This window comes from Platalea leucorodia, assembly GCF_965183815.1.
Source record: "Platalea leucorodia genome assembly, chromosome: 2".
NCBI classification, from domain to species: domain Eukaryota; kingdom Metazoa; phylum Chordata; class Aves; order Pelecaniformes; family Threskiornithidae; genus Platalea; species Platalea leucorodia.
Window position 1 is genome coordinate 20,293,102 of NC_138824.1, and position 17,065 is coordinate 20,310,166.

Sequence of the window (17,065 nt, forward strand, 5' to 3'; positions counted from 1 at the left end):
GCACCGCTGGCTGGAATCCAAGCAGATCCATTACCTTCCCTTTATACATCAGCTTACCACATGCCTCGCTGACACCACAGATATGCCTTTCCTCCTCCCCTTTATTTTTAACTTTTGTATCTTTAACGCAACTGAGATACATACTTCAGGCTATACCATTAAGGAGGATTTTAAACCCAGTTTAGCACTTGGTAAATTATTGCGTTATCTTTCCAACTCTAATCTAATACTGTTTTTAAAACAGGCAAAATAAACTAATGATACAGCTCACACGGATGCTTACATGAGTTACATTGAACCAACTGTACTTTGAATACCAAGTTATCTGTGTGTGAACCTTTTAAATGCTCCATAAAAACAATTATTTTGACTCATAAAACAGTTATTTTGACTCTAAGCCTCAGAAAAAACTTAGTTGTTCTTCAGGAAGTTCTTGATAAACTGAGAGGATAGAGAAAAGTTGATGATACATTTCCTTTCAAAACCGATTTGTTTTTTCTTCAGTTGTGCGTATTTGCTGTATCCACTTATATCCAAATCTGGCTGAGAAATAGTGTACCTTTGAAATTCTGTGCCTCACTTTCACTCTTGCCCTAAAAGAATAATATTTTTATCACAGATTAAACAATACCATAAGAATCTAAATATTTTTACTTTAAAAAAAAAATAAAACAAGACAACTCTGCAGAAACCTTTTTCTTTTTATAAACTGGCCTTATATATACTTAATATAAGACGGGGTTTAAGTCTTGAAGTATCTGGACTGGCAGGAAAAGAGGATCACCGTTTCAGTACATTTGAGATTTTTTTTTTTGTTATTGTTCAACTTCAAAAAAAAAAAATCGTCCTAGAACACCTAATAAGTTGGTTGATAAGACACTTACCTGTGATATGAAAGATGCAAAATGAGCTTTGTGTTGTGCTCTATCCAGATTATGGATTTGAGCCTAAATATTTCATACCCCAACCTTCAGACTGTCCTTATTCTGAAAAATTACCTCTCCTCTCTCTTCTTGTCTTAAGCAGCAGAAATCTTTCTAATATTGTCAAAACAGACACTTCCTATGTTGTAGACTACAAAAACCTGCTTTGTTTTCAGTGGGAAAAAAAAAATAATTGGAAAAAAACCCTCTGTCAGTTCTCCAGCAAACTTACTACCACATGAAAGTCTGAAGCTTTCTGTATTCAAATGCAGATGCCCAGGATTTCCTAGCATAGTTATCATTATGCTCAAGTGTGGCCTTGTTACTTTTAACACAAGGCCGCTAAAACTTGACACCAAACTTGAACACAGCTATTCCGAGGCTGATAAGGAGGAGAGAATTGGAGAAAAATTAATTGCAACACTACACCCCTGCAAAAAAAAGGGGTGAGCTTTTACTCCCCCAGCAAAATTCAAGCCAGAATTCATGGCTCAGGTAACATACGCTATTATCTGTTTTGCTGCAGTGCATGAGAACTCTGTCATTAACAATCTCAACATACAAGACTACAAAAACAACAGACACAAAGATAATCCAAGGTTAGATTTGCTTGATAAACTATTTCCATGTAATGAAAAATCCCCCCCCCCCCCCTTTTTTTTTAAACTTAGAATTTTCTCAAGTTTCTTCTGTGTGGGAAGTGATCCTTTCCCCATTTCCATCTGGAGGAACTTGAAGGTCACTAGCCCTCAACAAACCAAGAAAATAAGCCATACGGAGCAAACTTATAGTATAAGGAAAGGAGATAGGATATGACATGGATAACCAACTAGGAATTCCACAAGATAAAAGCAGTCAGCAGTTTTTACAGCTCTTTTCTATTATTAAAGGCTTGTTTTTCACTGTGGTAAGTAGTGCAACTTGGCACTTCAATAAAGTTTCTCACCTTGAGATTTAAGAAATGCCAAAGAACTAGTCAAGGCTCTTGCTACTCTTCATTCTCAAGTCAAGGGTATACAAAGTGTGTATATACATTGATCCTGCCACTTAGTTTCGTCATGAATACCAGCAAGGCATTTGATATCATTAAAGTCACATTATTATGCATAATACTGAGAAAGTATCTCAGCTTTCACTGAAAAACTTCTAGCCCTTACAATTCAGAAGTTTCAAGCCTGGAGGTTCAAAACCAATAAAAAGAATCTACATGATCTTAAATAAAAACCTTACATTTTCAGCCAGTTCAATTTTAAGGCTTGATTTGTGATTTTTGAAGACTTATGACTACTACATCACCCTACCATGAAGTTCAACTTGGTCTCTTGTCAAAGCATTGTTTTACCATTAACAGGTTGGTTATGCGGTAGGTAAATTGCTTACAAATATATATATAACAGCAATTTCATTTCTTTGAATGTCAGACATTTCATGGACACTTATTTTATGTATAACAGAAAATTAATTATGCTCTTGTATATACTTATTGCATTTTTGAGACAACTACAATAACACAGGGCGTTTTACTCAGTGCCTTATGCATACATCAGTTCCAAAAATATAGTACAGCAAACTCTGGAGGAGAGCAGATCCACTTTCTCCTCCCCTGCTTCCCCTACTATAAAAGTATTATATTAAATAGAAAGATTGCAGGACCAAAACTGAATAAGACATTTTTACTGGAAAAGCAGAACTACTGCTTTTATGAACTGTCTATAGGGGAAGTGTCTCACATTCAGCAAAATATCTGATATGAAAAATTATTCAGCTGATGTACAGGCATGAGTGTTGCTAGCATGTTAAGTTTAAATTCTTAGGAAACTGTTCATGGACTCTGTTCTTTGCAAAGTATGGCCTCTAGGACCAATACCCTATCCACAGTCAAAAGCACACCACTATTGTCTCATGGCTACCTCAACATAACTTGATCATCATCAGTAACTCATTATCTGTCTACTCAAAGTTTACTGACAGAGAAGACACATTCTACAGCTTAGTGCGGTGACCAAAAGCTCATGTAATCTTCCCAGTTACAGCAGCTGGTCTAATAAAGGATATTGTCTCTATCAACTTTGTTTTGTCGAACACATTCACAGGGACACCAAATGGGCTAGAAGTGTCCCTCAAGCACGCAGTGATGGGAAGCTTGACAATCTCCAGGTCTGAAGTGGCAAAATAACAGCCCAGATATGACCTCCAGGATGACAAGGAACACTGTATGCATGAAGTGTAATGCGCTTCAAAGAACTGTGAGCAACTTTTAAATCTACTTGCGGTGGTCTACTCAGATCAATCGGTTATTTCTGATGGCCAGAAGCAGATGTACATAACATGAATTTATAGAGGTGATATGCAATCACACACACGCTCTACTGAACCACATGGAAGGGTCTGATTCCATCATATTAACACCACATCCAGAATTTAATCCCTACACAGCCTGGCCCAGAGCCACCGTGTCTACTTCCCATTACCCACCACCTTCTAACTCTGTTCAAAGCCCAGCCCAGCCCAAGCCCTCTGCTTCAGCAACGGAGGGAGCAGGAGCAAGCACTGCTTGCTGCTGGCAAGCGGCAGTGCAGAGCAGCCCCACACGTGAGGTCTGCTGGTCCTGGAAGAGATGGAGGGAGAGCGACCTAACCCGCAGGCTGCGCGAAGGAGAGAGGACCCAGGACTCTGCACAACTTCATCCTGCAGTGTCTGCCGTGAGGAAGGAGTCCTGCAGGGAAGACTCCCAGATCCCCTCAAAGATCTAATTAAGAAGCAGTTAGGGCATGAAGAAGCAAGAAGGATGCCCCATTACTCCCACAACTAGAGTCTCACAAATCCTTCCCCCAAAGGATTCAGCCATGTGATGACTCTCAGGATAATCATCCCCTGTTTGCTGTCAGTGCGAGTACTCTGCAATACTGGAAGTGGTAGGAGAAGTGGCACCTCCTACCACTGCCACAGAGCACGAGTGTACAGTGCAAAGCAAAATCTATCTGTAGTGGAACATTATATACTGCTTTAAGAGTTTTACACCAAGGAATCTGACTATGAATCGCTATTTCTGACAATACATCTTGATCGCATTGCTGGCATTTCAATAAGCAGTACTGTCAAAGGGCCTCTTCATCACAAATTATAAAATGAGGTACCCAGGATAAACATTCAGTAAACAGATGGCATATTAACAGATGAAAGTGCATTATTTTTTATAGAGGTGTTCACATAAAGAATGCGGTATTTATTGCTATACAAAGTCTGCTCAATTAACACATGCAACATTTCTGGTGCGCCTAAATCTTGAGATTTTTCTTTACATTTTTCACTTTTGAGGCTGAAGTAAGAACATTAATCTTAAAGAGTAACAATGCAACACCATTTGGCAATATGACATTGTCAGTTGTCCAAATTTAACAGCAGCTGGGAAAAAAAAAGGTATGTCAGCAATTTCCTACAATGTTTTTCTGGGAGATTGAGCAGGAACATTCCATACAACAGGCATATTCAGAATAAAAGAAAACACTGTGTTCTAGGAAAAGTAATTTTATATACTTTACACTCTTTATTGTCCATGATGTTTCTTCAGCTAAGCTGAACATTTAAAGTTTTAATGGATTTTTTAAAAATGCAGCAGAAGAGCTGCTTTAGTTTTTGCTGGTTTTGTTCTCCATGTTGAGTCCTTCCCACAGGTCACAGCCTCAATACTGTTACTTATGACCTTCAGGTCTTTAGTACTCTTTTCAGGAAAGTTGCCGGAGAAAGCTCAAGAAAGACAAGCACAAATTTCTTTACAGAAGTGCTTAACTACAGCCCTATGTGAAAAAATGAACAATTATTTTTTCCAGAAGGAGAAATACTGCAGCAGTAACACACACACATGCAATAACCACGAAGCTATGAAAACAAACTCCAGCTCTGATATAATACAGGAATTGATTTACTTTGAATGGCAAATTAAAATACACATTTTAACTGTATATGACAAAATACAGCATGTTTAGCTATTATAAATTAATCCCAACATATTTTAAGATTTTATTGAGAAGTTTCCATATGGGAGGGTCTGGCTACATCCAATTTAAATGAAAAGAGTTTGCAAAGCTTAAAAAAATTGTCACTTGTAAAGAAAAAATAGCAGCATGCACTGCCAGATAATCTGGTGGAGGGCTAGAAGAAAATAATTTCACAGCACAAGAAAAGCATCTGTGTGTTGTACAGCTCACCCAACTGAGCTCAAACAAATGGAATCTGCATATTGTTTAAGTAGCTCTATTTCCATCACTCGGTTCTCACGTGCTTAAAACATCCCTGACCTAACCACAGGATTTCTGTAGAATCAGAATATGAAAGACGACATTTCTCTGATTGTGAACTTACTAAAACTTGTCCATATTTCTAAGTAGCTGCTGAACTGCACCATTAAAATAAAAAAAGTCTTCCTCTAAATTACATTAGTGACACAAAAATTTCAGGAAGACAAACCAGATCTTGCATTTGTCTGAAGCACTGAAAAAATGTTTTCTCTGATCTATGCATGTTAGTACCACAACTCTTTTAAAAAAAAACAACCTCACAACTCACTGCAGAAATTAGAAAAGCTACTCTTCAGTGGAGATGGATCTCATGAAGAACAGTTATGCATTAAGAACCAGAAGGCCATCTAATGTGAACAACTAAATCAAGTATCAATTCTCCTCATTTGTCCCTAATATAAAATCTGTACTTTTCAATACTGATTTACATCAGATAAAAGCATCTAAATAGCTCTGGGAAACCCTGGTTTTAAATTGATGCATGTTTTGTATTGTTTTTTTGGTCTTTTGGAGATTACAATATTTATTCCTGCTGTTTCACATCTTCAGCAGAAGCCTGTCATTTTTTACTTATTCCCAAATACAGCAGTGATACTACTGTATTCCCTTACACCTAAGACCGTCAGGCGTATTTTTCAGTACAAAAGGGTGCCAGATGTTTTATCAATCAGCTTTACTGCATTCCTAAGTAAGAACCGTACTCTCATGCTTTCCCTTCAGGTAAATGAGCAAGGGAAAACATTTCATTTTGTGACAATTCCAGACTACTGAGACCACTGTCACTTTGCATTTAAACAATTTATGGTTATAAAGTAAAGCTAAAAAGCAGCATCTTCGTCTCCACGCCAAGTATGGTTTTGATTTTGCATTTCCTTAAAAACCACCAAATTACCAGACAAGTCCACAGTTGCTTCAAAAACAAACCTAGAGAGAACTGGTACAGAAGCTGTACTGCAGCCCAAACCAATTCTTCTGTCAGTTATGGCATTAAGCTCTGGTGGTCTTCTAATTTTCAAAGTTTTAAAAAAGGAGAGGCAGACCATCAAATAATGTGGTCAATATGTAACCGTTAAAACTTTTGTACTGAAAAATAAAGTTAGTTTTGGCAACTTTCTGAGAGAATATAATACTATTACCAAGTCCGTTTCACCACGGCGAGCAATACGACAGCATAGAACTTTCCACTTTTCTCCTTGGCAAGATTTCACATCGGCATGCGCACGCAGTCAAGTTCAAAGCCCGGCCTGACTTGGCAGCATGCAGCTGTCTGCCTCTTACAGGGCCACCAGAAGGAGCCTCTGACGGAACTTCAGGCAGAATCCATCCTTTAATGCTGGGCATATCTGACAATTTAGATTAGAAACTTTCAAAATAAATCCCATAACTTCATTATTAACACAGTATTATATTCTATTACTGCATTCAAACAGTCTGTATTTTAAGTATATTTTATATATGCATACTATTATATGCTTGCTTATATAGATAAAGTATAAATTTACATTATAAATATACACGTATATAGCTTTATATGCAGTTCAATGTCTTTTATTTTAATATTGCATTATAATTTGTTCATAGATTATTAATGGCAGTATCTCCAGTAACAGGCATTATCAAAGAAAATGCCTACTTTAAAAAAAAAGAAAGATTAAGAAAAGAAAAAATTCTGGAAACACTTATTTCCTTCATTTCACGCAAATTTTTCATCTATGCCAGAGTTAGTCTCTGTAGCTTTTGGAGGCAGATGACAGAGTTTCTCTGCTGATTTGGCAAAGGAGCAGGGAAGGTATCAGTGCTGATAAGATAATATTTATTAGCTACATCTGCTATAACTGCTTTTTATAGACTCCATCAGTGCAAGACAGACAGTCACTCTTGAAATGTCTCCTACCCTGAAAGGGACACAAACCTTGAAGAACTACTTTAAATCCGATTTGGTGTTTAAAGGTGACAAGACTCCCTTCTCTTGTCTTTCAGTTCATAGCGTAATTAAAACCTCCAGGAGTAGCAGTAAGGAGACATGTATTCTGAACGAGCATTTCACACAGTTTTATCTGTCATATATCTTTGATGATTATTTTAGCTAGTCTCTTTCTGGAATCTTATTCAAACAAAATTAAGCCTAGTTATGTTAAGTAACCTTATAATAAAGAACCACAGTAAAAAGAAAATTAGACAACATTGCAGTGTACCAAAATTTAGTGACGTAGAAGTACCCAACGCAGAAAAGCAGGAGACGGAATAAATAGCCTTCGTGTTATTGTTACAGCTATCACCAGTGAAGTCTATAGAAGTTTCTCCACAGCACAAGTACAACTAGATTCTGAATTATTTCTTCTTTTTCTGGCTACCTTATGTTTCCAAGCTGCTGACTCGCTTGTTAGGAATAGCCATATTTAGCCAGCCATAGTCTTTACACAAAGGTCTGCAAGGAAGTGCAGTACAGAGCTCTTGCGCTAATCCAGCAAACACATGTGAAAAACAGTTCAAAACAGCATCAACAGGAGAATAGATGCTACTGCTTGTACACGACAGATCATTTCTTTTTTTTTTTTAAAAAAAAAAGCTAATTATCACTATATTCAAAGTTTTTAGGAAAAAAAACAACACAGCTTGCATCTAAGAAAGCAGATAAAAAAGAAACATTATAATACCTATTTTGAAACTATCTAGAGTATTTACTGGAGGAAAAGTCTTGTATCCTAAGTAAATAAATATTAGTTTCTTCTCTGGGATCTTTGTTAAAAATCAGAATATTATTTTGTGCAATTCTTTCTATTCAAAAGAGTATTTTTTTGATTTTCAGGCAAGCTATTTTATCTGTTTATGTTTGTCCACTAACATAAACAGCCAAAGATTCTCAAACACTAGCCTTTTATTACATTGCAGTTAAAACAGTAGCTAAAACCATAACAAAACCATGCAGCTTAACTCACCCCATCTGTCCACATGTATCAAAGTGCCTAGAAAGACTGTTAGTTAGATTTTATTTAATCACTGAAGTCATATAGCAAGAGTGAAATCAAGTAAAAGGTGACAGGTCAGATGAAAGATAGTTAAATTTTAACCTTGACCCCTAAGATTACATTTGACATCATGTTGTTTTAGTATCAGTGAAGACACCTGCACAAAGAATCTGCATGCACACAGAGAAGGGAATAAATGTAAATATTTTCAAAGCCAAAAACTTCAGGATATAAATATCTCACATTCAAAAAGCTGAAAAGGATACCATGTATTTAAAGTTGAGAAACAAATGCACATCCATAAGTAATATTTAAGTCTATAATTAATTATAACATCATGGTCCTACAGATTCCATATTCTCTATACCACATTCTATTTTAGGCACACAACATGACAATGTCTGTATGTCACTAATGCTAAGAATGATGTTTGTGATATATTTACTATCTCGGTTATTGATTTAGACTGCTTGGTGGATACCTGATACATACAGTATTTCCATAACACAGTGAAATACAGAATTAAACAAGAGGTAGCTAAGGTTACCCTGGTTGGCTGCACAAGAACAGTTTCAGAAAGACTTAAGTATATTTAAGGAAAAGAAAAAAGATAAGGGTAGGCTGAGCTAGCAATCTAATTCCAAAGAGCTCTTCTTGCAGAAGAGATTCATATTTATTGATGCTTAAAAACTGGAGGAATATTGTTTTAAAATGCATTTTTTGAACACATACTATTTTCATAATATTTTGGGACTATTAACTGAAACTCTTTCATTCTTGATGAATTAGGAGGCAACAATGTTATTAAGGCATTTAAATGCGATTATATTGTAGTACTTCAGTTTATTTCTAGGTCCACAATAAAGAAAAAACTTAATAGGAATATATTCACACAATACACCAGAGTTAGAAGGCATGCGCATGAATTGTGTTAAACTGTCTCTTATATAGCCATAGACTATTGATATCTCAGTCACAAAATAAAAAATTGACTACTCATTTCCTGTTCAAAAATAGGAATTATTTAATGAATTTACCTACAAAGTTGACTGCCTTGTCATGATCTAAGACAACATTTTTTTGTAATATTTATCGAGACAGCAAATATAGCAGTAAAGATACAGTGGAAAGTAATACATGAAGTTGGCAGAGGGATGCTACCACATGGTGACAAGAGCACTGCCTGCGGCTCACTGTACCTCAACAACGAGCCTCTCCTGCGCTGGGCCCTGCTGTACAGAAATGTCACGGGTTCAAAGCATCTTGGAATCAAAGTGGCCCCCCTCCAAAGGCTGCCAGTTTTGCAGATTCTTCAGCAGGAAGAAGATTTAAAGGCACTATCTTGCAGATGGTTCAAGGACTCAGCCTGAAGATGCAGTAAGGAATCCTCTAACACCTTTCCAACCGTGCTAGAACAGAACAGAACAGAAATCTAACGCTGTGCAGAGACCACTGCCTGGCTCCGTATGCTGCGTCCCCGTCCACTCCATACAGCGTAATACGTTCTGTCATGCAGCGAGAACAATGGTCAGGAGCCAAATAAGACGCAAAAAAGGGAAGGTCAACATTTGCAGGAAAGGACAAGGTAAAGCAAGGAAGAGATTTTTTTTTTTTTAAATTATAATCCTTACTTAAAGATGCTCCAACCCACAACAGCAACGGTAATTATAATGATTTTTACATGGTCTTGTGTTATTGCATAGATTTTTAGCATTAATGATCTGACCATGTGGTCAGGTTTGCACGAGCTGAATTCAAATATGAGGCTTCTCTGAGGCCTGCAAGCTACCACTGAGTAGCATGTTTGATGTGGATTTGAAACATTTGCATTAAGTTTCAAAAGCCTGTTAAAGCATTATGCTGCAGATTTATTTTATACATGCTTAATTTTACTTTGTGAGCATCCTAGTAATCTATTATATGTGCTGCTACATTTGCATTCTCAATTAATTTCTAATCAAATAAAGACTCAGAGATAAACACTTTAAAATATTACTTAGGACACACAAACTATTCTAGGATCTTTGATCCAACAAAAGCGGGTAACTTTTTTCTTTTTATGACAGAGTAAGCACAAGAATCTTCCTGTATATTTCTCAGATTAGACTGCACATATTCTTTCTGGTTTTATTTTAGAACCACATTCCTCCCTCCAGGCGATTCCATACATCACTACAAATCCTTATGCAATTTTATCCTGGGTTCTATATTTATCAAGACACCTCATCTTAATAGCAATGTTCTTCCATCAGCATGAACCAGGCTTTTAAAACAGATTGCAAAGAAACCCCCACAAAAATTGCCATTCTAACGAGATTCAGCAATGTCTCACAATTTAAAGCACTTACATATAACTTATAGATTAAACAATGGTTCCTACAAAGAAAGACGCCTTTTTTTTTTTTTTTTTTTTCTATTTGGTGACCAAATTCAAATGCCACATACACACTTTTTATCTGCCAATACCAAAAATCCCTCACATGCAGTTATTATGCACAGCTTAACTTCCTAAATAACATCATCTATTACAAAAAAATATTCAGACATATACTGAGTGAGAAAGTGTGGGTTGAAAGTAGTGTAAACACAACTTAAGTCATAAAGTGGTCCTGGATACAAAGGATGTGCAAAAAACGATCAAAATCCCAGAGCTATGCACCTCTTCCTTCCACCGCTCTGAAGAAATTACTTCAAATGATTTAAACAAAAGCTGCTTCTGACATGCATGCAACTGATTACATTTGTTTTGGAAGCATATAACGAGGGCCACTGACAACACCATGAATACATTTTACACGTTTATGCCAAGAGTTACCAATCAAGTAAAAATACGCTAAACAGGTAACACGCTTATAGTAGACGTTATTTTGCAAATCATCTATTGATTTGGGGTTGGAAATTTTACCTGAGTGAAAACCACGCACAATGCATCAGAACTTGCCTAAAACAACTCTAACTCAACATTCAGCTCTTTGGAGATAAAGTGCACATCTCAAAGCATCACTAAGAAACACAGACAGAACTTCAGAACTTTTAAAACCATTTTTATCAGCTTCCAAGTCTGGGAGTCCAGAGACTTCTACTAAAGCCGTGGCACTTCCCGAGTTCTCTCTACCCCTAGGATTTGTGAAGAGGTCCTCCAGCAGATTATTTTGCCTGTTCTGTAGTGCCAGAACCAAAAGGGTTTTCCCTGAACAAATCTGGTGTTCAGGGAAACCTTTACAGCATTCTGGGTTCTTTCAACAGCGTTAGGCAACAGTTCCAAAATTTTACATTTTTAAAAGAAATTTTTCTGGTGGTTTCACATGTAACCGCAGAAAACGAATTTAAGCTCCAGTTTTGATAATTAGATTTATTTTACGTACAGTTGCTTAGAATAATAGTTTTCATATCATTGCAACACAAAAAGTCACCACTACCATGTGTGGCTATCTTTGCTTCTCTTAAGAATCATTAACATTGGAAAACTGGAAAAGGGTGAAACATTCAATGTAGTTCAAAGTAAAATAAAACATTTAACACAGTCCAAAAGAGGACTGTTTCGATAAACATATTTTAAATAAAACAAGAATTGCAGAAATATCAGACACACAAAAAAATGGCACAAATGGTTTTTTAACCATTGTTATAAGCATTATCTTAATATTTTCAGTATGATCAAATACAATTTATGTATTTGTTTAAGACCTCCAGGACAGAAACCTAGTCTCTTCTTACCTGGAAGAACTGTAGCACATTGCTGATACAACACAAGCAGTAGTAGAAAAGGTAAGACAGAGAACGAATTAGACTACAGTCATGTAACAGAAAGTGTTAATAGGAACAGACAAAAAAAAAAATGCTGTTAGTAAGTTGTGTTTTCCTCTTTACCTCAAGTAAGCAGTATCAAATATTTAAGCACCAACTAATGCTCCCACAATCCTAGAAAAAGAATGCTGAAACAAAGTCACGTGTATCGGCACCAAAGAGACAGGGCTTTGCACATGTATAACTTCATATATGTGCTAGTAACAACTCCAGTCAGTCTCATTTGGAAAACAGTGACTTAGACTCAGCACAAAATGTGACACTCTGCAGGGATGGCAACTTTTCAAGGGTGAATCAAATTATATTCTTCTTTCTGAAGCTAGTGACTAAATATGTCCATAAAAAACTCAGCAGGGGCAGGAGATGCTGCCTCTGGCAGCTTTCTGCTTCTTAAAGTTTTCTTATCATTTGCAGTTTGTGCGCGTACGAGATGAACGTTACAGTCACTTGGCAAGTTCCAAATTTAGTTGGAGTGGGGAGGCAGGAGTCATTGCCTCTCACAAAATGCTACAGCCTCCCGATGTGTGCCATTCCACATTCACTTGCAGTCTCTTTGGCTATCACAGACTTGATTCTTGACCCTGATAAAGGTAACCTAACTGACTGCAAAGCTGACTCGCGATCAACAGCACACTTTAACCAAAGAATTCCAACAGCTTTAGGCCATATAATGCCACATTAGTACTGCAAACTGCAAGCTCTGAGATAATAAAGACACGGTAGACAATACTGCAAGTCTGATCGAGGTTACAAATTATATACCATTGTGTCATTTGAATTACACTACTAAAGAAGAAAAGCAGCCTGTATAGTATCACTGCAGTGTGTACATTTTTGACCTGACTGTGTTGGTTTGGATAACAGAAGAAACACTTTCAGTGAACTTCAGCATAAATCCCCATTCTAAGTTACACTGGTAGAACAAAAGCTCTTACTCCCCCGCCCCTGCTTTTTCCCCCCCTTTATACAAGATGACTAGCTCATTTCATTTGAAAAAAATTATCTAGTTTTTCCCAGCACAGGCTATATCTGGTCTAGGATATTGTCAGTGTAGCTTCACTGCTAAATAGCAAGTTCAGATAGAACTAAAACCTGGTATCTACAAAAAATAACAAAAGATTATGTTAATTTTGCTATAAAAATCTTTGTACAGTAGAGATCTAAAATCAGCACTAAGGACTTATTCCAATATATATTAGTTGTACGTTTCTAAACAGTAGGTCAGCAAATGAAGATAGAGAATGAAAATAACTCATAAATCACTTACTGAAGCTCTAAAGAGACAGTATAAAAGATTACATCTGAGGTAATCTTACATTAAATACAGAAAGTTTTATTATTAATATGCTACCCACTTAATGTAAGCTATCAGATCAGATAAGTGGCAGTGAAAATGCTGAGAAAAAAATGGGCCAAAAAAGACTAAAAAAAACCAAACCCAAACCGAAAATGTATTGCCAGAATAAACAACAATTATATTAGAACACAATAACCAAACATAAGCCACTATAAAATAAAACAGACACTACCCATACTGCTCACAACAGGAAAACAGATTAACTGACCCTGGAGGACCTTTGATTCTGCAAAGACTTGTGGACAGGCTTGATTTCATTCACTCTGAGCAGAAGTCAGAAGTGCCAACAACCAATATGAGTAAGACTAAACCCACTGCAGCAGCACGCAAGGAGTGAAACTGAATAAAGATTTAAGAAACTAGGTGCCAAAGGTATCAGTCTTTGATTTTAAAATAACGAATAGCTTTAGAAGAAAAAAAGAATAAATACTGAATTTACAGAACTTTAGCTTCGACGTGTTCTTTGCCAGCTTCAACAGTAACTTGTATCTCTGAAGTTGTCTAGAACAAGGTATAGCTGAAAAATTTCTGACTAGTTTGACAGACACTAGTTTTATTGAGACTAATGGAAAATCTAAATAGTTATCAACTTCAACTACTTAAACTAAACAAACAGCAAGTATTTGCAAGCAATGAAGACTTTGATTCTGCAACAAAGCTATTAATGGTTGTTATACCTCACTTAAGACAAGAATGAGAATTTACTCAGTGGCTCATATTATGCTTCCACCAGAGTCCCATACATACATGAAATTGGTCTTACCAACAGGACTTTTTAAACATAATGCAACGCTGCTGAAAAATGTCACATAACTAAACATAAAATCGTATTCTGTTGGCTCTTTACAGCATGAAGATACATTGTCACTTTGTCAGCTTCACTTCGTCAAGTATTTTAAATAACTACCTCCCATTTTGCAGCAATTCATTCTTGTGATTCAACAGTAAAGGCTATATTACCAAGGAAAACTGGGAAGCACTATAGCATAATCTCACTGCATTCTCAACAGCAAATGCTAGGCCTGGTTGATGAGACAAATATAAACATTTCCACTACATATTCCTTTATTACCACAATGATAATGAAAATCATGCTGTTTAATGTCAAATACTTGCCTTAATCTGTAATATTTCACATACCTATGCTGCAAACATTTCCACTACATAACATACTGCAACATGGACAAACAGTTCAGAATTGTTTGCCAGCACCATCTCAAGCAAGGCTGCTTAAGATCAATTATAACAAAAAGGAATAATAATACAAAGTAAAGTTATCCACAATGAATGAAAAGTAGCTCCATTTAACAGGACTGCACAAGCTCTGAACTGAAAAAAGTTCATTCCAAAACATAAAATAAAGGTGATATACTTGTTTCAACACTCTGTTTTGCTTTTGAGTATTTCCTATTTCTGTCAATAAGAAGCCACGAGTAGTATCTAAACTGCTTAGAAGGCTCGCAGCATGCTACTTTGGCTCTATCACTCTGCTCCTTGTAGCTTTTACAATCCAGTTCCACTTTCAGTTTATTGGTCTTAGTGTCATGCTCGGCATGGCCAGTTCTTAGGTAGTTTTAAAAAGCTCAGTACATTAATTGCAGCAACATGGAGCACAAAACATATGGAGAACTTTTGCCTGTAACTACGATAGCCTCTCCAACAGTCTTTTTACTGGAAAACTGAAAAGTTTAAATTGAATAAACTACTTAACATTTGCAGAGTCCAAAAATGAATCAATTAAATAAGCTGTAGACTTTTTGAGTTTCTCCAGAGAATTAAAAAGTGTACTTGTAGGACTGTCTGTGCATTACATGGAAGCTATTCCATAAACACATCAGCACCAGAACTAGATCACTTCACTCAACACCCTTTAAAAGTGATTACATCCTGCATTTAACGCTTTTTATATATAACTACATACATGTCTACTTACGCAAGAGTCCCATACGTAGATGAAATTGGTCTCAACGACAGGACTTTTTAAACACAATGCAATGCTGGTGAAAAATGTCACATAACTAAATGTAAAATCGTATTCTGTTGGCTCTTTACTACAAGGAGATACACTTCCAGGAGCATTTCTAGTGCAATAACAGGTGCCTTCCTCACTAGGAGCTGTATACAGAAAACCAAAGTTTTAACATGCGCTGTCCAAGGAATCGGGGCTAATAGTTAATCTATTTAGAAACATGCTATTTAAAAAAAAAAAAAGGAGTTTCCTAAGGAGATGTAGCTTAGAAATTCTCCACAATTAAGACTGTAATGTAAAAAAAAACAAACAAACAAAAAAAACCCAAACAAACCAACATTCTTTGTTCCTGACTCAAGAATAAAGGTTGCTATTTACCTGCCTGCAGTTCAGTTTGTTCAAAATCTGTTAAGAGACAAGACATCGAAACGTACAAACTGTTGAACACTTCCAAAACTTCCTAGATATAAGTAGAGGAACAGTACTGCAAGCATACACTGACCTCCTCCCCCATCCCACCTAAACCCTCTAGCCTAAAAAACATTTAGGTCTTCCACCCTTGAAACACCTAACCAACTCTAATTGCCAGTAACTTCTTCTCCAAAGGAAGAACGGAAAAAGGTTCACTACCTCCATGAAAAGAATAAAGCTGGGAAGCATAACTATTTTGGAACTTGCGAAGATTATTTTGTAAATAATGAGTATCTGTCCTTGCACATAACCTTCTGAGTGCGCACTGATGCTCCAAGGCAAACTACATTTTAACATCCATAGCACACATTTTGAACGTACTAAGAGGACATCTTCCTAACTGTTACATGTGATGCATTTCAGACAAAGTATGAGATATAAAAGCACTATTTTTGTGAAATATGCTTTTTTAAGGTGAAAAAAGGCGCACGACTGCCTAACAGCACGTGACATGTAGACCAGGCATCGCGGAAGGAAGACAAGCTCTGAAAGTTACCGGCAAGACGAGGAGCTCTGTACAGGCCGTGTACTTGTGCAAACCACACAGGTTGATCAGGCTGCACGACCAGGGCTGTCAAACGAACGGGGGAAACGCTCGGTGCTAAGGCAATCCCCTGCCTTCTTCCACGGAAGAAAACGGCAAAGTTCCCGTCACTGAGGTGAGGCAGGATTAGTTTAAGCGACACAGCGCTGACCCCGGCTGCTGCCAAGGCGGCCGGGGACGCGCATTACCTGCTGGACGACCTGAGGGATGCGGGCTCCCGCGGCCGGGTCCTGCCTCACGGCGTCGAGGCAGACGAGGTCTGACCGCCACGGACCCCGGCCCGCCCGCGGGCCGCTCCTCCGCGCCCGCCAACAGCCGCCCCCGGGACCCGCAGACCCGCGCCCGCCCCCGGCGCCAGGCCCCGGCCCTCCCCCGCGGCCCGCCCGGCCCTGCCCGCCGGCGGGAGGCGAGGCTGCCGGAGCGGGAAAGCTGCCGCCTTACCTGAGCCAGGACCGTCGGGAACACGCCCGGCCGCCCGCTGTAACACGCCGCCAGGGAGCCTCCCCCGACCAGGGCGGCGACGGCGACCCTCCAGCTGGGCGGGCGCCGCTGGCTCCGAGGGGGCCGCAGCCCGGCGAGCCGCCCCCTCAGCGGAGCGCGGGCGCCCGCCTCCAGCACCGCTCTCCACGCCGCCATCTTCCCGGAAGCCGCCGTGGCGCCGCCGACATCGAACCGGCCCCTCCGCCGTCGCAGCCGCCGGCCGCGGGGCGCCGCGGGGCGCATGCGC

General features: G+C 38.3%; 1 protein-coding gene across 1 annotated transcript in view; it reads right to left on the reverse strand.

The window, feature by feature from the left end:
- The window catches only part of MICU2 (mitochondrial calcium uptake 2), a gene marked incomplete at its 5' end in the record, with an annotated part of 156,705 nt that extends 139,644 nt beyond the window's left edge, over positions 1 to 17,061 (reverse strand). Inside the window, one exon of the mRNA XM_082304647.1 lies at positions 16,780 to 17,061. Coding sequence (XP_082160773.1) covers positions 16,780 to 17,061 — 282 coding nt within the window. The remainder of the gene's footprint in view (positions 1 to 16,779) is intronic.
- Positions 17,062 to 17,065: the final 4 nt, after the last annotated feature.